General features: G+C 36.5%; 1 protein-coding gene and 1 long non-coding RNA gene across 2 annotated transcripts in view; one reads left to right on the forward strand and one right to left on the reverse strand.

Moving 5' to 3' along the window:
* Positions 1-18,662, forward strand: part of colgalt1a (collagen beta(1-O)galactosyltransferase 1a) — a 32,236-nt gene extending 13,574 nt beyond the window's left edge. Inside the window, exons 6-12 of the mRNA XM_087245198.1 lie at positions 2,355-2,474; positions 2,682-2,758; positions 8,752-8,858; positions 8,956-9,088; positions 11,095-11,222; positions 11,311-11,517; positions 15,116-18,662. Of these exons, the coding sequence (XP_087101324.1) occupies positions 2,355-2,474; positions 2,682-2,758; positions 8,752-8,858; positions 8,956-9,088; positions 11,095-11,222; positions 11,311-11,517; positions 15,116-15,383 (1,040 nt within the window). The 3' untranslated portion in view covers positions 15,384-18,662. The remainder of the gene's footprint in view (positions 1-2,354; positions 2,475-2,681; positions 2,759-8,751; positions 8,859-8,955; positions 9,089-11,094; positions 11,223-11,310; positions 11,518-15,115) is intronic.
* Positions 1-19,507, reverse strand: part of LOC141381295 (uncharacterized) — a 54,308-nt gene that overhangs the window by 12,326 nt on the left and 22,475 nt on the right. The gene's annotated exons all lie outside the window — the stretch shown is intronic.

Consider the following 19,507-nt stretch of genomic DNA (forward strand, 5'->3'; position numbering starts at 1 on the left):
GATTCAGCGCACTCACACTTCTTAAACGATCTGGGAAATGGGCCTGGGCATGGTTCGGATAGCATACTGTGAGTAGGCCCTTAGTGCCTGTAAACAGAAACCTGCAACATTGCCTGCCTTCAAGTTTTTCTGATTGATCCACTGCTTTGGAACTGACAGTGATGAGCAGCTCTGTTTGTAAAAGTTCTTTTAAGTTGACATGCTGTCTAAAAAATTTGAGCAGGTGTGAATGTAACAAACTTACTCACCTTGCGTGACAAAAGCAGACAAAACAAGCACATCAAAACCTGATCTCAAACAGATCAAACTGCAGAAAGTACTGCATATTTTTGGACTAAACCAGTTGCTGTAGTCTGCTGCTTTTTGCATTATGGGATAATGCAAGTACAAATAAAATAACCTCATGACAATGATGTTTGTGACATATTTATGACAAGTTATCTGCTTACCAGCCACTTAATTTGGTGCACCTGTCCAACTGCTCGTTAACGCAAATTTCTAATCAGCCAATCACATGGCAGCAACTCAGTGCATTTAGGCATGTAAACATGAAAAAGACCATCTGCTGCAGTACAAACCGAGCATCAAAATGGGGAAGAAAGGTCATTTAAGAGACTTTGAACTTGGCATGGTTGTTAGTGCCAGACGGACTTGTCTTAGTATTTCAGAAACTGCTGATCTACAGAGACTTTCATGGACAACTATCTCTAGGGTTTACAGAGAATGGTCCGAAAAAGAGGAAATATCCAGTGAGGGTGCAAATGTCTTGTTAATGCAAGATGTCAGAAGAGAAAGGGCAGACTAGTTCAAGCTGATAGAAAGGGAACAGTAACTCTAATAACTCAAGTAACCCATTACAACCGAGGTCTGCAGAAGAGCAACCCTGAATGCACAACAAATCCATCCTTGAGGTGATTGGGCCACAGCTGCAGAAGACCACACCAAGTGGTGGTGGTGTAATGGTGTGTTGGATATTTTCTTGGCACATTTAGGGTGCATTAGCACCAATTGAGCATCATGTCAACGCCACAGCCCACCTGAGCATTGTTGCTGACCATGTCCATCCCTTTATGACCACAGTGTACCCATCTTCCTATAGCTACTTCCAGCAGAGTAACGTGCCATGTCATAAAGCGTGAATCATCTCAGACTGGGTTCTTGAACAGGACAATGCATTGACTGTACTCAAATGGCCTCCACAGTAACCAGATCCTCAATCCAAGGGCACCTTCAAGATGTGGTGGAATGGGAGATTTACATCATGGATGTGCAGCCGACAAACTGCAGCAACTGTGTGATGCTATCATGTCAATATGGAGCAAAATCTCTGAGCAATATTTCCACTACCTTATTCGATCTATGCGATCAAGGATTAAGTCACTTCTGAAGCCAAAAGGGATGCAATACTTTACTAGTAAGGTGTACCTAATACAGTGGCCGGTGAGTGTATTGTCCTGATAATGTCAAGTTGTCATGACAAAAACATCAAATGCTGTCATAATTACATTTAAATGATGAAAGTGCTCATAAGCATGCATAAAATCTATTTCATGTTCATGACCGGTTTCTACATATATTTCAAATAATAAACGATGACCTGGGATACATCATACAATTCAGCCAGCATAGTCATCTCTCTGTATTTCCAAGCATCTTACCTGATGGCTTTTTTTAGTTTTGTAGAAATATTTGTGTATGTTTAATAACAAATTTGGCCAACGAGCGGTGTGCATGTTGTCAAATGACAGCAGTTTGGGTTGTTTCAACTGATTCAGACCAGAGCAACCAGTGTGGTGAGAAAAGGAACCAAAATGGATGAATGTGTTGTCCTAAAATGAACCAAATTACAGGTGTGAAAGCAAGCTTAACCCCAAAATAAATTGTATTTATTGCCATTTTGTTTTATTCTTGTATGACTTTCCTTCTTTAAAGATGTTTCAAAATTCATTTACACATGAAGTCAGTGAGAGTTTAAAACCTTGTATCATGGGTTTTTGTTTTATTTGTTCTGATATTGTTGTTTTGTATGGACAGTTAAGAACAAATAAAATATCTTTTGCAATTCTTTACAAAAGAAAGTAAGTTTTAGGTTTGGAATATCACATTTGTTTTGGTGAATTGCCCCTTTAAGAAGATGCTATAATATGCATAAAATCCTCTTAAAGGGGCAGTTCACCCAAAAATGAAAATCATGTCATCATTTTCCCATCCTCTTCCAAACCTTTTTATTTCTGTTGAACACAATGGAAAATATACTGAAGGTTAAGAGGAAATGTTCAGTTTAAATTAAAAAATATCCATCAAATAAATTTTTTTTTTCACTTTTATTTGTGTTTTGTTATGTTTTTTTGCAGAAGTCCAAATGTTTATTTGCAACAGAGAAATATATGGGCACCTCCCAGTTCCTCTTCGTGCCCACAGCACTCTACAGGATGAGGCAGACAGCTTCATTCACACTATGCTGGAGGTCAACGGTATGTTTCAGCTTTACAAAGAAGGAAATGTAATAGTAGTCTGTGATGCATTCAAACCTTAATCTCGACTGTTACTAAATAAAGTCTGCTTTAATACTGTTGGTGCTAATAACAAGGCTCTCTGAGTTGTACATGCATTGCTTTTAACATTACATGCATTCTGTACCATCTGCTTCATTAAATGTAAGCTCTTCTTTTATTTCACAGTACGAAATCCTCCAGTTGAGCCTTCAAGATACTTACCCAAACCTGTCAGAAAACCTGATAAAATGGGCTTTGATGAGGTAACTGTGTTTCTATTTGTTTTCTATATGTCACCCTATTTGTCAAGTATAACTTAGGGAATACTCAAAATTACACAGGATGGGTCATAATAATCAATTTAATACCAAAAACCGTTAGAATATTAAATAAAGGTCATGTTTCAGGAAGATAATCTGTAAATTTCTAACCATAAATACATCAAAACTTTAAGTAATTGTCATTGCTAGGAACCTAATATAAAAATAATTTTAAAAGTGATTTTAGATTAGTTTGAATCCCTAGTTTCCAGGTTTACATACAGTTGTATATCAACAAAACATTGTCATTTCCTCACAAACTATACATTACATCAGGGCTATTCTATTAGTTTGTCATGGGGGCCAGTTCATGAAAAGCATCTTAAATGAGGAGCTGGAGAGATATGACTTGCTATATGAGTGATGACACAACAGCATAAAAAAGCTCATGTGTTGTATTTTTGCTCCTTAAGACCCCCACGTTGTATTTTTCCACAATAAAATGTTAATATATTGTATTTTGCTCCGCTTGCGCACTTATATTACATATTCTTACATTGCAAGTAACGAACTTGCGTGTGGAAAAGATGCAATATGTGAATGCCCTGCTGCTATAGTTAATCCAGTGTGCGTGTGTATTAGCCTTGGTGTAGCTATAAGCTCGGAACTTTAAACTTGCGCACAGGTGGAATAACTTGGTTTAGTTGCAGCAGTTTCGATCCGTGCAACAGAAATGCGGCGTTGAGAAGCCTTTACAATTAAGTATCCAAATGTTTTCGGCTACTCGCACCACTCACTCGCATTAAGGCCTGTGCACACCGGGATGCTTTTTGCTCGTGTTTTCTATCGATGTTTAACGCCATGTGACTAAATAAAGGGCGCCAATGTGACTGTGCACACCAATGTTCAAAACGGCAGACGTAAAAGCATAATTTTTTAAGAAATACTCATACTTGTATTTTTGTTTTGATGTGCCGCGTCAATATCTTCCCCACCAAGCAGATCAGCACTTTTGTTCATGTGCGCTGAGCTGCTGAAGTTACAGTAAACAGCACTTGGAGGCGCTCAAGCGCGAAACTGTCAATGCGAGCGCACATTGAAGACGCCCAGAGGCGATATGAACATGGAGCTGCTTATTGCTCTGTGAACAATAATGTAAGAATCAGCTCTTTGGTTTAAATCATGTTTAAACTTTGGGGATTCGAATCAAAGATTCGAACATGATTCACATAGAATTATTTAAAGCTTACACTTAACTTTAGTATTTGTCCAGCAAATAGAATGTTTAATGTAAAGCAATTCTGTATTATATTATTACGTGGCCAACAATAACAATATAAAAACAGTATCTAATTATTTAATGAGCAAGGTAGCAGTATCTGAAGCTGAGGCATTAACTTATAAAGCACACAACACACCAACACGGATCTTAAAACGAAACAAAAGTTTATTGCTACTCTATAACACAAAGTACTAATCTACGTAAAACAAACAAATGCACATACATACACACACGCACAAGCAGTTTGAGGAGAGTTATGACTGAGTGGATTCAACTTCTAGCCTTTGCTAAGTTCTTAGCATTGTAACCTGAGAGAAACCGTAAAAGCAGAGAATTTTGCTATTCTTTACTACTTAAACATAATTCACACCAGATTCAGTAATGGGTAGAAACCTTGTTTGTGCTACTTGCGTTCTGATGTAATTTTTGGTTTCCTTGACTGGTCCAAAGGGAAATCCCGGCGAAGCTGATTGGTCAGCGTAGCAACTTCAGTGACGTGATGGAATTCCCTTGTCGGTGAAGAGGGGTTTCCTTAGTCGGTTGCTAGGGATACGGATGTTGGACAAAGCGGCGTTCGAAGTCCTTCCTGGGTTCCTGTAGTTATGATGAGTTTCAGAGTTTGGATGTGTTGACCCGATGGCTTGTTGTTGAAGCCGTTGCACAAGCAGATCGGGGGTCGAGCCGGCAGCAAGTGAAGGTCGCGGTCTGCTCCGTAATGTAACGAGGCTTCCGGCGAGGCGATGTAACGGCCACAGCAAGAGAAGAGCGACGTCCGGGCAGCGACGGCGGTGACGACTGGCAAAGATGACCGGCAAAAGACGACGATGAAATTTCTTTGTTCAAAGTTTTATAGGCTTTGGTAGAGGCTGGGTCTACACAATGCTTGTCCAATCAGATAAGGTGCGGGGTGGAGTCACACCCCAATTCTGCCCTCTAGGAGGCCGGGTTGACACCTGGTGTGGGTGCTGCTTTGATAGCATAGTGGTTAAAATAAAGTCTTATAACGTCAACACTTTTCATAGTATGGTTTCTTCATATAAACCAATGCATTTAAAATGTTCCTAGCTTTCAATCGATACCAAACAAAGTATTTCACAAACATTCTGTAGATTTCATTTGTCACTGAGGGCTATTACTCAAGAACTATCTATAACAGTTTTGTTAAACACATGGAACATGTACACACAAAAACCTACAGAAACATAAAGTAAACATACATTACTCAAATAAACTGTTTTACTTAAATGTCCATTAAACTTTGGAAGCGTTTCTGATCGCTTCTGTGTCTGCCTGAGAATGTGTATTCCTTGCAGACGCCAAAGGACAAGCGAACCAAAAGGTACTTCTCAAAAACCGGTTTGGTGGGTTTTTGATTGTAGAGCCTCTTATTGTTTTAGGGTGTAAAGTTAATTAACACGCAACTGTGATGTTGACTGGCTAGGTATCCTGTGGATTTGCCTTTTGCTGGGTGCCTGTGGATTGCTTTGAAAATGAAATCAATCTCAGACTCGTAGGCACCAACCAATCTTTTAAGGATAACATGGTCTGTGGCTTGTTCGGTTCTGGAACGATCCGTTGACTCACTACAATAATCATTTCTTCATCGCTAAAGCTGGAGCTGCTACTTGAACCATCCATGCTTGTTCAACTCGCCAGTAACTTTAACAACAAGCGTGTCAACTTTTTGTCTTCTTCTGTGTTACAAGCTTAAAGTTGTGTAGCGCCATCTAACATTAAGGAGTGATTTTGCATGTTTTTCTGCTCGACGCCAGTAAAAATCGCAAAGAACGCTGCAATAAACGCAAACGAAAAGTAGCCCAGTGCGTACAAGCCTTTAATGTCAGGTGACTTACACTCTGTGCAACCTTCAACTGCAGCTTGTGTTGTATTGAACAGACGCACACCACTTCATAATTATAGCGGCCGTGTTTCGACAAAACTCAATTTATTTTTTATGTCTTGGTCACACTATTTGGAGGGTCGAACAAATTACCTCACGGGCCAAGTTCAGCCACGGGCCGCCAATTAAATAGCCCTGTAGTACATCAATGGAAAGCTTGTTTATTCAGCTTTTCTGGCTTTTCTCAACCACGTTCCTGAAGAGCCACCTACACTGCATGTTTTGGATGTCTCCTTTGTCTGTCACACCTATTACAGGTCTTTCGGTGTCTGTTAATAAGTTGATGATGTAAATCAGGTGTGTTTTTTGTGTTTTGGTGCCGAACGGGTGGTCCTCCAGGAACGTGGTTAAGAAACACTGTATTAAAGGGTATTTCTTATGATGTAACATTAAGATGTGCTGTAAAATATGTCTCTGATTTCCCTAGAGTGCACTGTACAAACAAAAAAAACAAAAAAAAAACAAAAAAAAAAATCTAAAATGACAAATTTTCTGGCGGCAGAAAATTACTGTAAAATAATTGAAAAAACTGTCAGAATAAAAATTTAGATAATCTGTAAAAAAAAAAAAAAAAGTAATTTCTTGTTCCAAAACTACAAGTTATTACTGTCATTTTACAGATTTTTACTGTAATAGTACAGGTTATTACTGCCAATTTACTAATTATTACTGCAATTACACAGATTATTACTATCATGTTACAAATTATTACTGTAAACATATCATTTATTAATGCAATTATATAGATAATTAATGAGATTATAAGGATTATTACTGCAATTATACAGGTTATTATTACTGTAATTATACAGATTAATTAATGTGATTATAAGGATTATTACTGCAATTATACAGGTTATTATTACTGTAATTATACAGATTAATTAATGTGATTATAAGGATTATTACTGCAATTATACAGGTTATTATTACTGTAATTATACAGATTAATAAATGTGATTATAAGGATTATTACTGCAATTATACAGGTTATTATTACTGTAATTATACAGATTAATTAATGTGATTATAAGGATTATTACTGCAATTATACAGGTTATTATTACTGTAATTATACAGATTAATTAATGTGATTATAAGGATTATTACTGCAATTATACAGGTTATTATTACTGTAATTATACAGATTAATTAATGTGATTATAAGGATAATTACTGTAATTATGCAGGTTATTAATGTAATTTCTTTATGTAATTAAGCATGAAATCTCTATTTATTCCATTGTTTTAAAGCTTAGGTACAAATAATTGCTGTTTTCGTAAAACACTGCAAATACAACTATAAACTATAATATAGTTTAACAAATATTTTAAGGATATGTAGATTAACTCCAAAACAATTTTCTTGAGAAAATACAAAACTGTTATCTATCTAATATTTGATTTCTTTTTACTAATAACACATTTGCTCATCGTTTAACAACAAAAACAAGGTTAGTGTCATCTGAGGACGCCTGCACAACAGAGTTGACGATCAAACAGCAGTTTATCAACAGAATCATCTTGCAATTAAAGGCTGAAACAGGAACAAACAGGTGCACAGATAATCATAAGCGTAAAGGCTGCAAACAAAATAACAAAGTAATGGGGTCAAACGTGGCAAAGTAAGAGAAACCGCGTCATAATGCTTACTAAACAGTTTAAGACTGTCTGTGTCTGTGTGTTCTGAGTTCTTGAAATCAGTCCATAACAATCTTCTGACTATGTGTGTAATCGGTCAAAATTAGTAACCCAGGTGTGCGAGGTGCATGCGGGGAGTTGTAGTTTGTTAAAGTAACTTGTGTAGTTTTCCAGCGACCCGCAGCTGCTAGATCACTGGGGAACGTGACAGTTTGCATTGCAACATTGTTAGAGTAGTAAAATAAACATTTCCTAGTTTACAGTGCATGTATTATATGCAGCCTACAAACAATAGGCTATTATTTGACTTTATTAACCTCATGAATATCTTCATATGTTTACTATCCTCAATAAAATCCCTATTTTTACAGAAATAATCTGTAAATATTAACGTAAAATGACGTGTTACTCTCTAAAAATACGTAAAATTTTCTTTGAAAAAAAGCAGAAAAATATCGTAATACCAAATTACAAGAAATAATAACTATAAATTTAATGTTAGAATTCTATATTACAGAATATATCTGTAAAACAGCGGGTATTTCACTGTAAAATGGAAAAACTGGAAAATTCTGTAAAAAAAAAAAAAAATGCAATTATCTGAAAAATAAAGTTTATTTTTTTACAGTGTGTGTATGTATGCAAGTTCTTTGTCAAAATCCCCCACAAATAAGGTTGTTTACCTCTTTGAAACTTCCCCTATAAGGCTTTTTTTGCTAATTGTGCTATTTTAGTGCCTGTCTCTTTAAATTCAAATGAGATTGCACTTCCAGTCCTTTTTTTAAAAAAGGGCTGAGCTGCGAATGCCTATGTGTCAGCATAATGGTAACAAGACTAACTTCCAATGCTAAATGCTAATGAGGGGTGGATTGTTTATTCTCTGATGACACATACAATGGGAAAATTTCAGTCAAAGTGTTTTTGTAGACTGTTTTTATAAAGCGTAAATCAAAAAAAAAAAAAAATTTTACATTTTCACCATTAGAAGCTGGTTATAGTCAAAGACTGTTCCCACAAAACTGTGTTTAAACCCCTTATTAAAGTGATTTTTGCATAATAGGTCCCTTTTAACATCAAAAATGGAGTCTTATGATTGGTTTTCTGGTCTATTGCCACATTTTAGCATCGGTGCTGTTGATGTGTTTATCAAATGTGCTGTGTGTGTGGTTAAAGGTGTTTATAATCAACCTGAAGCGACGAGGTGACAGGCGTGAGCGCATGCTGAGGGCATTGACAGAGCAAGAGATTGAATGTAAGATTATCGCTGCTGTTGATGGCAAGTGAGTCTGCTTGTGTTATCTTCAAACAAACGAGACCTTCTTTATCAGGTCAAAACACTCACTCACAGCTTGTCTTTTTTGTTTTTTTTAAACCTAGAGCTATGAACGTCAGTGAGATCCATGCTTTAGGAATACACATGCTGCCTGGCTACAGTGACCCTTATCACGGCAGACCTCTCACTAAAGGAGAGCTGGGCTGCTTCCTGTCCCACTATAACATCTGGAAAGAGGTCTGGCACACATCCCTGTTTGTTGTTTGGCTACAAAATCGCTGCATTAGAGTCAACTGCTTGAGAAAAGTACCATTCAAAAGCCTAGGGAAATTTTTTTATAAACTGATCTGTTCTCAGAATAATGCAGGAATTAAATTGTGAAATCAAACAGTAGAGTATTTCTCTACAAAGCCTTGCTATATTGTTGTATTAAGGGCGACAGGAAAGATGCAAGTGTCTTTGCTAGTTTCAGCAGGGTGCTGGTATCTTTTTCACATCTTGCACCTTACAGATTGTTGACCTGATTCCATTTAAATTCTTAGATCATTTTAGGACCATGATGACAAGCTGTACAATGATTTCTCAAACAGTTTATGTATTACTGATCAACAAAATTGTTGACATGTTGCTAAAATTTAAGCCTGTATTTCTGCATTTCTTTGGTAAATCTGCAGCATTACTCTCAGTGTTGGGCACATTCCTTTAAAAGAGTAATCAGTTATAGTTTCTAGTTACTTCTCACAAATAGTATCCGAGTTACATAATTATGTGCATCTGAAAAGAACATTCCACTTTTATTAATAATAGGCAAATTTTACAAGTCCTCTAAAGTGAAATGTCTTAGTTTTACAGTTTTGAATCCATTCAGTCGATCTCTGGGTCTGGTTGGAACCTTTTTTAGCTTAGCTTAGCATACATCATTGCATTAAATTAAACCGTTAGCATCTCACTCAAAATCAAGTTTTGATAAATTTTCCTAGTAAAGCTTGACTCTTCTGTAGTTCTTTCTTGTACTAAGACTGACAGATGATTAAATGTTGCAGTTTTCTAGGCTGATGGCTAGTTACCATACTCTCATTCTGGCTTAATAAACAAGGATCTTTGCTGCCATACCAGGCCTGCTGCAGGCACAACAATATTATTCCCCTGTTATAATATTATTATATTATATTAATATTACAATATTAATATAACAATATTCGACAGCCATATCACCCTGCAGCCCAAGACCGGTTACTCACTGAAGCTAAGCAGGGCTGAGCCTGGTTAGTACCTGGATGGGAGACCACTAGGGAACACTAGGTTGCTGTTGGAAGTGGTGTTAGTGAGGCCAGCAGGGGGCGCTCAACCTGTGGTCTGTGTGAGTCCTAATGCCCCAGTAAAAGTGAAGGGGACACTATACTGTCATTGGGCGCCGTCTTTCGGATGAGACGTTAAACCGAGGTCCTGACTCTCTGCGGTCATTAAAAATCCCATGGCACTTCTCGTGAAAGAGCAGGGGTGTAACCCCAGTGTCCTGGCCAAAGTCCCTCTATCGGCCCTTACGATCATGGCCTCCCAATCATCCCCTCTCCACCGAATTGGCTCTATCACTGTCCCTCCACTCCACCAATAGCTGGTGTGTGGTGAGCGCACTGGCGCCGTTGTCCTGTGGCTGCCGTCGCATCATCCAAGTGGATGCTGCACACTGGTGGTGGTGTGGAGAGACCCCCCCTCATGATTGTGAAGCGCTTTGGGTGTATTGCCATACACAATAAATGCGCTATATAAATACACACATTACATTACATTACATTACATTTATATTATTATCCTACCTAGGGACTATTTTCAGGTGCTGCATGATATCATTGTGCCAGCTGCAGCCATGGTACAGCAACAAAGTTCCTTGTTTATTATGCTGAAATGAGAGTATAGTAACTAGCCATGTTGATCTAAACCAGTGTTTCCCAACCCTGTTTCTAGAGGCACACCAACCGTACATATTTTGTCTCCCTTATCTGACCCATTCACTTCTGGTTTTGGAGTCCCTTCAAATCTTATGACGAGTTGAAAACTCAAATGTTTAACTCTGGGTGACTTTTAAAATGAGCCTATTTCCTTAGTGTTTCTTTAATATTTAATATTTAAGACAAAATCCTATGTTTCTCATGGAACTTGTTACTGTCTGTGTACCGCTACTGTTAGATTAGGACCTTGTGGGAAACTCTGCAAACCTTATAAATATGTCTTGTGCAACACAGATTGTAGATCGAGGATTGAAGACCTCGCTAATTCTTGAAGATGACTTAAGATTTGAGATTTTCTTCAAGCGTCGCCTGCAGAATCTGTTGCTTGAGCTCCAAAGTCAGAGTCTGGACTGGGACCTCATGTAAGTCTAAAGTCTCTGTCACATTTTTGGTTTTTGCATCGATTAAAGATCTGTTCATGCTGGCTATTTCATCTCCAACTCTTTGCAGTTATATTGGGAGGAAGAGGATGCAAGTGGACCGGCCTGAAAAAGCAGTACCAAATATTCGCAACCTAGTAGAGGCAGACTATTCCTACTGGACCTTAGGTTACATGATGTCCTTACAAGGAGCCAGAAAGCTTCTCAAAGCCCAACCACTTAGTAAAATGTTGCCTGTCGATGAATTCCTTCCTGTTATGTTCAATAAGCATCCTGTGTAAGTATTACAAATGGAGGAAATCCTCTACACATCTCATATATGCCAGCAACAATTTTAGAATAATATAATATAATATAATATAATATAATATAATATAATATAATATAATATAATATAATATAATATAATATAATATAATATAATATAATATAATATTAATATATATATAAAAGTATGCTACATGGAAATAAGTATTTTGTCATCTTGAATGTTGTTACATTGTCACAAACACTTAATAACCAAAACATACAGTATATTTTTACACCAAATAAGCTAGCTCTAACATTGTTAACTGGTTAACCCAAAAATATAAATTTTACACACCATTTACTTGCTCTTAGCTATCCCAAATCGGTTTGATTAATGTTTTAAAGTTGTATATTTGTCACATCAGAAAATACATGCAGTATACTACTAGAAGTCAATGGCTACAACAGCCTTCCCAACAGCCTTAAGAAATTTGGTGTTCAAAAAATTGAAAGAGCAGAAAATACAGAAAAATGATGGGGTTCTTGGGTGTAAAGGAAATTTAAATTTGCTGTTAATATTCTTATCGATCCAAGATTTAAGTACTTCAGTTGAATGATAAAGATATTTAGATGATTCTACAGCTAGCAGCACTTTTAGAGTCAAAACATGCAGATCAAATCAAATCACTTTTATTGTCACATCATCAGCAGCACGTGTGCTATGATTAGCGAAAAGCTTTGGTGCTGGCTCCAGACAGTACAAAATACAGATAGTTCAAATACAACAACAGTGCAAAATACAGACAATGCAAATAAAATGACAGTGCAAATACAACGAAAGTGCAAAATACAGACAGTGCAAAATACAGACAGTGCAAAATAGTTATGCATACAGGCAAAACTAAATTATTACAAGTATGACGCAAAAGCGCATTGGAGAATTAATGTTTTCATTACACAGTTTTTATAATTGGCCAGCTCTGGGTCTTTTGGGGATTTTATCATTCAAATTTTATAATTCCCAAATTTTTGGGAATTTATACTTATAAGTTGAAAGGAAATTAAAAGGCCACATCTTTGACTACTAAATGTAACCATAGCTCTTTGAGATAATGCCGTTCATACCAGGTTATGCTCCAGGCCAGGGGTCATCAACCTTTTTGAAACTGAGAGCTACTTCTTGGGTACCGGGTAATGTGGAGGGCAACCAGTTTGATTCACACTGCTCAAATAGCAAATTTGCTCAATGTACTTTTAATAATATATTATTAATAGTAATTGATGATATTCATCCATGTGAAGACATTGATCATGTTAATGATTTCTCACAATAGTTGTTAACAGTGATTTAACAAGGTAGGAAACAGAGAAATATCTATATGCAACACTTTATTTCTATAAATCTCTGCAAGTATTTACATTATCAAATGATTATTTCTACAATATTTTCACTAGCCACTGACTCTTTTTAACAAATCATGCACTACGATGTACCATGTGTAACCTAAATCAACTTTCAGATTTTACTGAAATTATCACCAAATCTACAGCATTTTAACATAGCCGACACTCTTCTAACTATTGAGTTGGACATCGGAAAGATTAGAGATTACATCGGTTCAAGTCTTTAAGCATAGTTTTGTTTTCCTGTCTGAAAATGGCTTGTATTTCTAATCAAAAATGTGTAGTGTTAAATGAGGTGTCTGTTTCTTTTTGGGGTGGTTTCACCAGTCTTGTAAAAAAAGACTGCAGTTTTCACAAACTTTCCAGGCTTTTTCCACTTGTAGTGCGCTGCCCGGTGAGTAGTTAACATGGTATCGTTAGCTTGCTTGACACGTTTTGAAATGTTTCTCAACATTGTGCTGCTTTGCTGCCACCAAATGAAGTATAAAAGAACTCTTCCTTCTGTTCACTGTGAAAACGATGTTTTTTTATTTTTTCTGCCATATTTTAAATTCATTTCCTACCCTTTACTCCACCCACAACCGTTGCTATGGAGACCAGCTAGCTAATATGACTTTTTTTTTATTTTTTTATATATATATAAATAATTATCATTTTCAAATTTATACCAATGCAAGTGTAATTTAAAAGGAATAGCTACAAAAAATATTAGATTCAGCTTAATGGTAAGTGGTGCTATGGTGAGCTGTTTTTAGAACAGGGCCGTGAGCAACTCATGTGATCCTCGCGGGCTATCATGTTGGTGAGTCCAGCTCTAGGCTTTTAATAAATATGCACTGTACAGTTTTTTAGTGCAATGCTGTTTTTTCAATATTCTTGATGTGTCTTAAATGTGTTTCTCAGCGAACATTACATTTAGTAACCCAGAGATTTTTATTGGATGTTTAGTTTTATGTTAATTGCAACTAAATAAAATGTCTTACATTTGTATTACATGTCATTAGCTAAACTTGGTCAAATTTTATTTTAGGGTACAATTCCTGTCTAATAAGCCATTAATTATGACTTTTGCCTCAGTCATTTTCTAATCAATTAATAGTTATTAGTAGTAGTTGGGTTTACATATTAGGTACACTGTAAAACCCAGAAAGTTAAGGTAACTCAAACCATTTAAGGAAACCAATTGCAACAAACCATTAAGGTTTAAAAACTATTCTTAATGAGCACTGTGAACTTAATCCATTTGAGTAAACGAAGCAGTTTGAGCACAGTTAAACTCAATAAATTAAGAGAACTCAAACCAACTGAGTACTGTAAAACCCAATGAGTTAAGGCAACTCAAAACGTTTGAGGAAGCTGATTGCTACAATCCATTTGAGTTAACAAAATGAATCTATATGAATAATGTGAACTTACTCCATTTAAGTTGATGTAATGAGGTTTTTCATTAACTCAATACCTTCAACACTGACTTCAAAACTCTTTTCAAATGAGTAGAATTACCTTTCAGTCGATTTTGAGTTAACTACACTCATTTTATTTGATAAAGTTACCTGTTGGGTTTTACAGTGTAGGATTAGGGATGCAAAATATGTACTTACAGCCAATATCTTAAAAAAAAGGCAGGTAATAATCCACAAGATAATAGTAAAACTATTACAATCTTTGACCTACATAATTCCAACAAATGGAATGGAATTTTATAATTACTAAATTGTGCTGCCAAATGTATTTGTTAATGTATATTCTATATTTTTAAATATATACAGTCAAGCCCTGGCAAATTCTGACATAATTCAAACAGCAGTTTTTGGAGGGTTTTGACTGAAAATGACCCCAAAATATAATAAGATGATGTAAAAGAGGCATGATTGTTGAAAAACATATATAATTCCAGATTTTATTTACATTTGAACATAATTAGCTAGGGAAATGAATTATTTCAAGCTTGACTGTATTCGTGATTGTGTATGTTTAGTTCCTTTACAATATCATTAAGAACTATAAAATGTCGTAGTTATAATGGACAATACAGTTAATAATAACAAAAATTTAATCATCAAATATATATATATATATATATATATATATATATATATATATATATATATATATATGTATATATATATATATATATATATATATATATATATATATATATATATATATATATATATATATATATATATCTTTACACCTAATTTCATCATCCTCCTCTTCAGATCGGATTACATGGAGCAGTTTGAGACGAGGGACCTGAAAGCGTTTTCAGCAGAGCCCTTGCTGGTGTTCCCCACACACTACACGGGTGAGGCTGGCTACATCAGTGACACAGAAACCTCTACGGTATGGGACAATGAGAAAGTACACACGGACTGGGACAGGGAGCGTCGGGGTAAGACCCAGGAACAGGGTGAGATCAGCACAGAGGCCCAGAACTCAGATGTGCTTCAGTCTCCCCTGGACAGGACAGCCCGAGATGAACTATGAGACTTTTTTTTGGACTCTGGACAGCTAGACTTGCTTCTGGAGGACATTCAGCCTAATAAGCACAATATGAGGGAACAGAAGAGGCCTTTTTAGAGATTTTTTAATGTTAAACATTTTGTCCCTTCTTTTCTAGATGCATTGATGTGCACAGCAAGTGTTCATCTAACGATTAAGATGATTAATTGGTAACTGTTCGTAATTAGGTTCCATTTGTTAGGTTATGGATACAGTGCATCCAGCAGGTTGTCAGGTTAACCAGCATACAGACACAATGAGACCGAAGGGCTTTATTGTGCAAAAACAACAATCCTGTGGTGCATTTCCGAAAAGCATTATTAGCAAACTAAATTCGCTAACTCCATCGATACGATTATAGTTAAGAGATTTAACAATTCTTGAATTTGTTGTTCCAACGAACATTCGCAAATGTGTGCGGTTGCAACAACCTTTCTAGAGCTGTTGTTAAACAGATGGTGCACTCACACTATGCTATTCAAACCATGTCTAGGCCCGTTTCCTTTTTCGTTTGAGAGGTGTGAGTGTAAATCTGGCTCAGACGCGGTTCACTTTGGACTGCCCTTGCCCGGTTGGAAGAGGTGAGCCAGAGCGCGGTTCACTTGGGCTTTGGCGCTGTACGCTTGTAGTGTGAGTGCAAACCGCGCCTAAGCCCGAAAATGAAGATGCGACGTGACTTTTAAGGGACTGATTCATATGGATTTATTAATCATTCTTATTGTTCAGTGAACGCAAACTGTCATAGATTATTAAAGATGCAAACCCATCACTGCAGGACACCTGTACCTTTAGCAAACTTCCTAATTCCTTCAGCGTCAAAAGTGGCTGATCTGTTCGGCGAAATATTTGACTGCGTGTCACTGCATATAAAATGACTAAACCGATATAACTAATGCAATGTCCACTGTGCTGAGCGAGAGCGCTCCTTACTGAACAGCGCATCATCAATGGCTAAAGCACACTAAGGAGCGAATGCAATGTAAGTGCGGGCCGTCAGCGGATATGGGAGGAGACGGTTGCCTTGAAATGTGCATAGTGCGAGTACACCCAAAGTTTCTGCTTGTGCTTTATTCCCAGTCATTCCCCTATGCCCCTATTACTTTTAAATGTTTCAACATCCACTTTGAATTAATCATTTTCAAAAAGGTTCTCTCTTATGTCCAGTTTGATTTCAAAGTCATTTCTTATAATTCAGTTTTCACGAACTTTAGACTGACAATTGCACTCCCTACATAGTGCACTCTGAAATCATTTTTGCCATTTTGATCACAGCCGTGGATCATACCAAAAGTGACCTATGATTTAAAAGTGGAAATCTCCAAAGCTTGTGATAACAAAAAAATATATAGAATATATTAGGGCTGGGCGATATAGCAAAAATGCAAACTCACAATTTTTTTCCCATATTGAACAATAACAATAAATTTCTATATAAGTTGTTAATGCTTCCAGCTTTAAAAGTTATTATCCCAACAGTGAGTGATGCAACAAAAATTAGAGGGTTCAATAAATTACAATTTAAAATAATGTTTATTAACAAAAGCAGATTAAACATTTGGCCTTAAATTAAAACAAATAGTAAAATACATTTAAAAAGACTAATCTGGCATTACGAGGTAAATTAATTTTGTGAAACATAAATGATAAAAGCATACAGTACAACTTCCAGCAAGTCCACACAAATTGTAAAACTTTTTGTTTTTGGATGATACTTTTTTAGGTAATTTAAATAGGTTGGTTGTGTAGCCAGACTTGGTTTTGACAAACCATTGAGGAGAGAAAGAGAAATCGAATTAAGGCATGTGGAGTATGCCGATTTTAGTCGCATTATTGAAGTGCAGTACAGACATGTACACACCTTAATCGAACTATTACCATCATGATAGGAATTTTTGCAGTGTTTTGCAACAGGATAGTCCACACACACATGCACTCCCAAACACACACAGCTGTTTGACACTCTTTGCACCTACTGAGTCAGTGCAGACCACAGACACCTGCATTGTGAAATGCAGAGGTTTTTTTTCTTCCATGCAACATGCGGTGTAAACTTCAATTAAAACTACACTCTTCCAGCAGTTCAAAGTTGCATCCAATATCTCGTTTATCACAGGGGGGATGCATGAAATGTTCATGAATGAAAGTGAAAGTGCCAAACTGCGATTAAAGTCGACGAATTAAAAACGAAACACCCGAAATTACATGAAACTCCAGAGGAAATGCAGATAGCTCTGTGACGCAATGACGTTAATCGAATAATGTGTTGTAACATGTAAAACGGGATCATGAAAGAAACACTCAAAAAGCAACTAATGTAAACGCCTTAATCTTATTATTGTCTTAATTAGATTAAGGCAAATAATATGAATACTAATGTCTCTCCACTGTTTCAATAGCTGAAATGTGGTGAACGCACTGGCGCTGTTGTCCTGTGGCTGCCATCACATCATCCAAGTGGATGGTGCACACTGGTGGTGGATTGGGGAGACCCTACTCATGATTGTGAAGCTCTTTGGGTGTATGACTTTACAGGATAATTGCGCTTTATAAATACACATTACGTACTTACTTTTAAATCTGAGCTATATATATTTATCTGCATCTGAACTTTATAGGCCTAATAATTGTGTCTTGTTTGATTTGGGGGAGCAGCTGTCAGTCGTAGTTTAGCAGTATGTTTATGTTGCCATATTGACACTGTAGGTTTGTTCCTCATTTATAGTAAATGTTAGTTATTGGGAGACCTACTGGAACCTTATTATTAAACATTACCTTTCAATCAGTCTGAAAACTAATGACAATCATCAATTTACAGTGTTCTCTACCATTTTATCAACAATAATGAAAAAAAGCACATGTTATAATGTCAGGTATATCTTGCATGTTAATTTAACATGAAGGATGTTGATATTTTTAGGCCTTGATGCCATTACCCTCGTTGGTGGAGTTTCAGGGTGTTACTTCCCTTCATCAAAGTCAGCAACCACACTCGCTGAGCGGTTTTGCAGTCGTGTCATCAGGACAGCAATTTAAGGTCTTAACACATTCCACACGCACCATCATTCAACATTTTTGGTCTTTCACTTCCTCGTTTTTTAAACCCAGGACAACCTAGCAGGCTTCAAATATGCTTGATGTGACTTTTTTTTGTGATTGCGCTGTTTGGTCACATTATCATACTGTTGGTATGTGTGTTGTGACTGTATTTCACCAGCTGTGCCTTAAATATAAAGAACGGTTCAAATGTTTTTTCACTGATAGAAATGTTTTGTCTCTTTTATTTGAGCCGATGCCTGCATGTTATGTTGTATCTCTCCTCCGGTTTTATTATATCTCAACCACAAGAAGATGCTGGCACACAACTGCAAAACATTTTCCTATGTGCTGCTGAAGATAAATTATCACATGACTTCCACTTTCAGACTCAATTTCACGTCATATGGCAGTAAAATTTGCATAGATAACTTTAAAGGATATCTTTTGTAAAAAATGTAATCAAAATAGTCTAAAGATATCACTGTTGCTTCGGCTGAGCACATTTGGTGCCTACACTACCTGACATAAGTTTCACCTTATGTCACCTTTCCAAGTTTTAGGAGCAACAAATAATAACTTGAGTTATAGATTATCATTTGGTATTAGAAGTGGCTTATATGAAAGGCAAAGGAGCTTTGTTGTGGAGGCTGAAGTATTAGGAGCAGCGGTATGCTGCTAAGGATTTGCCTTCTCCTGTGGTTGGTAATGTAACTGGCAGCACAAATGTCTTGATAGCTCAGGCTGTTGATGTTGCCATCAACTAGAAGTCAAGTTATTATTTGTTGCTCTTACAACTGGGGTCGATGATGAGACTTTTGTGAGGTAACGTATAGGGGTCAGGCTTTTGGGTCAAATCTGAACTTGAGATTTTTAACTCTCACTTTTAGTTTTGAACATAAAAAGAATAACTATACATTTAAATAAATGAAAGTAAGGACAGGGGTCTGTAAAAATTAAAGGTGATTTTATTTATATATTTTTTAAAGTAACACTCCGATGCATACAAGGATAACATTTATTTGATGTAATTCCTAAGACATCGCAAAAATATCGCAATGAAAAAACGTGATTCT

This window comes from Danio rerio, chromosome 3, assembly GCF_052040795.2.
Source record: "Danio rerio strain M-AB ecotype USA chromosome 3, GRCz13ab, whole genome shotgun sequence".
Classification (NCBI taxonomy): domain Eukaryota; kingdom Metazoa; phylum Chordata; class Actinopteri; order Cypriniformes; family Danionidae; genus Danio; species Danio rerio.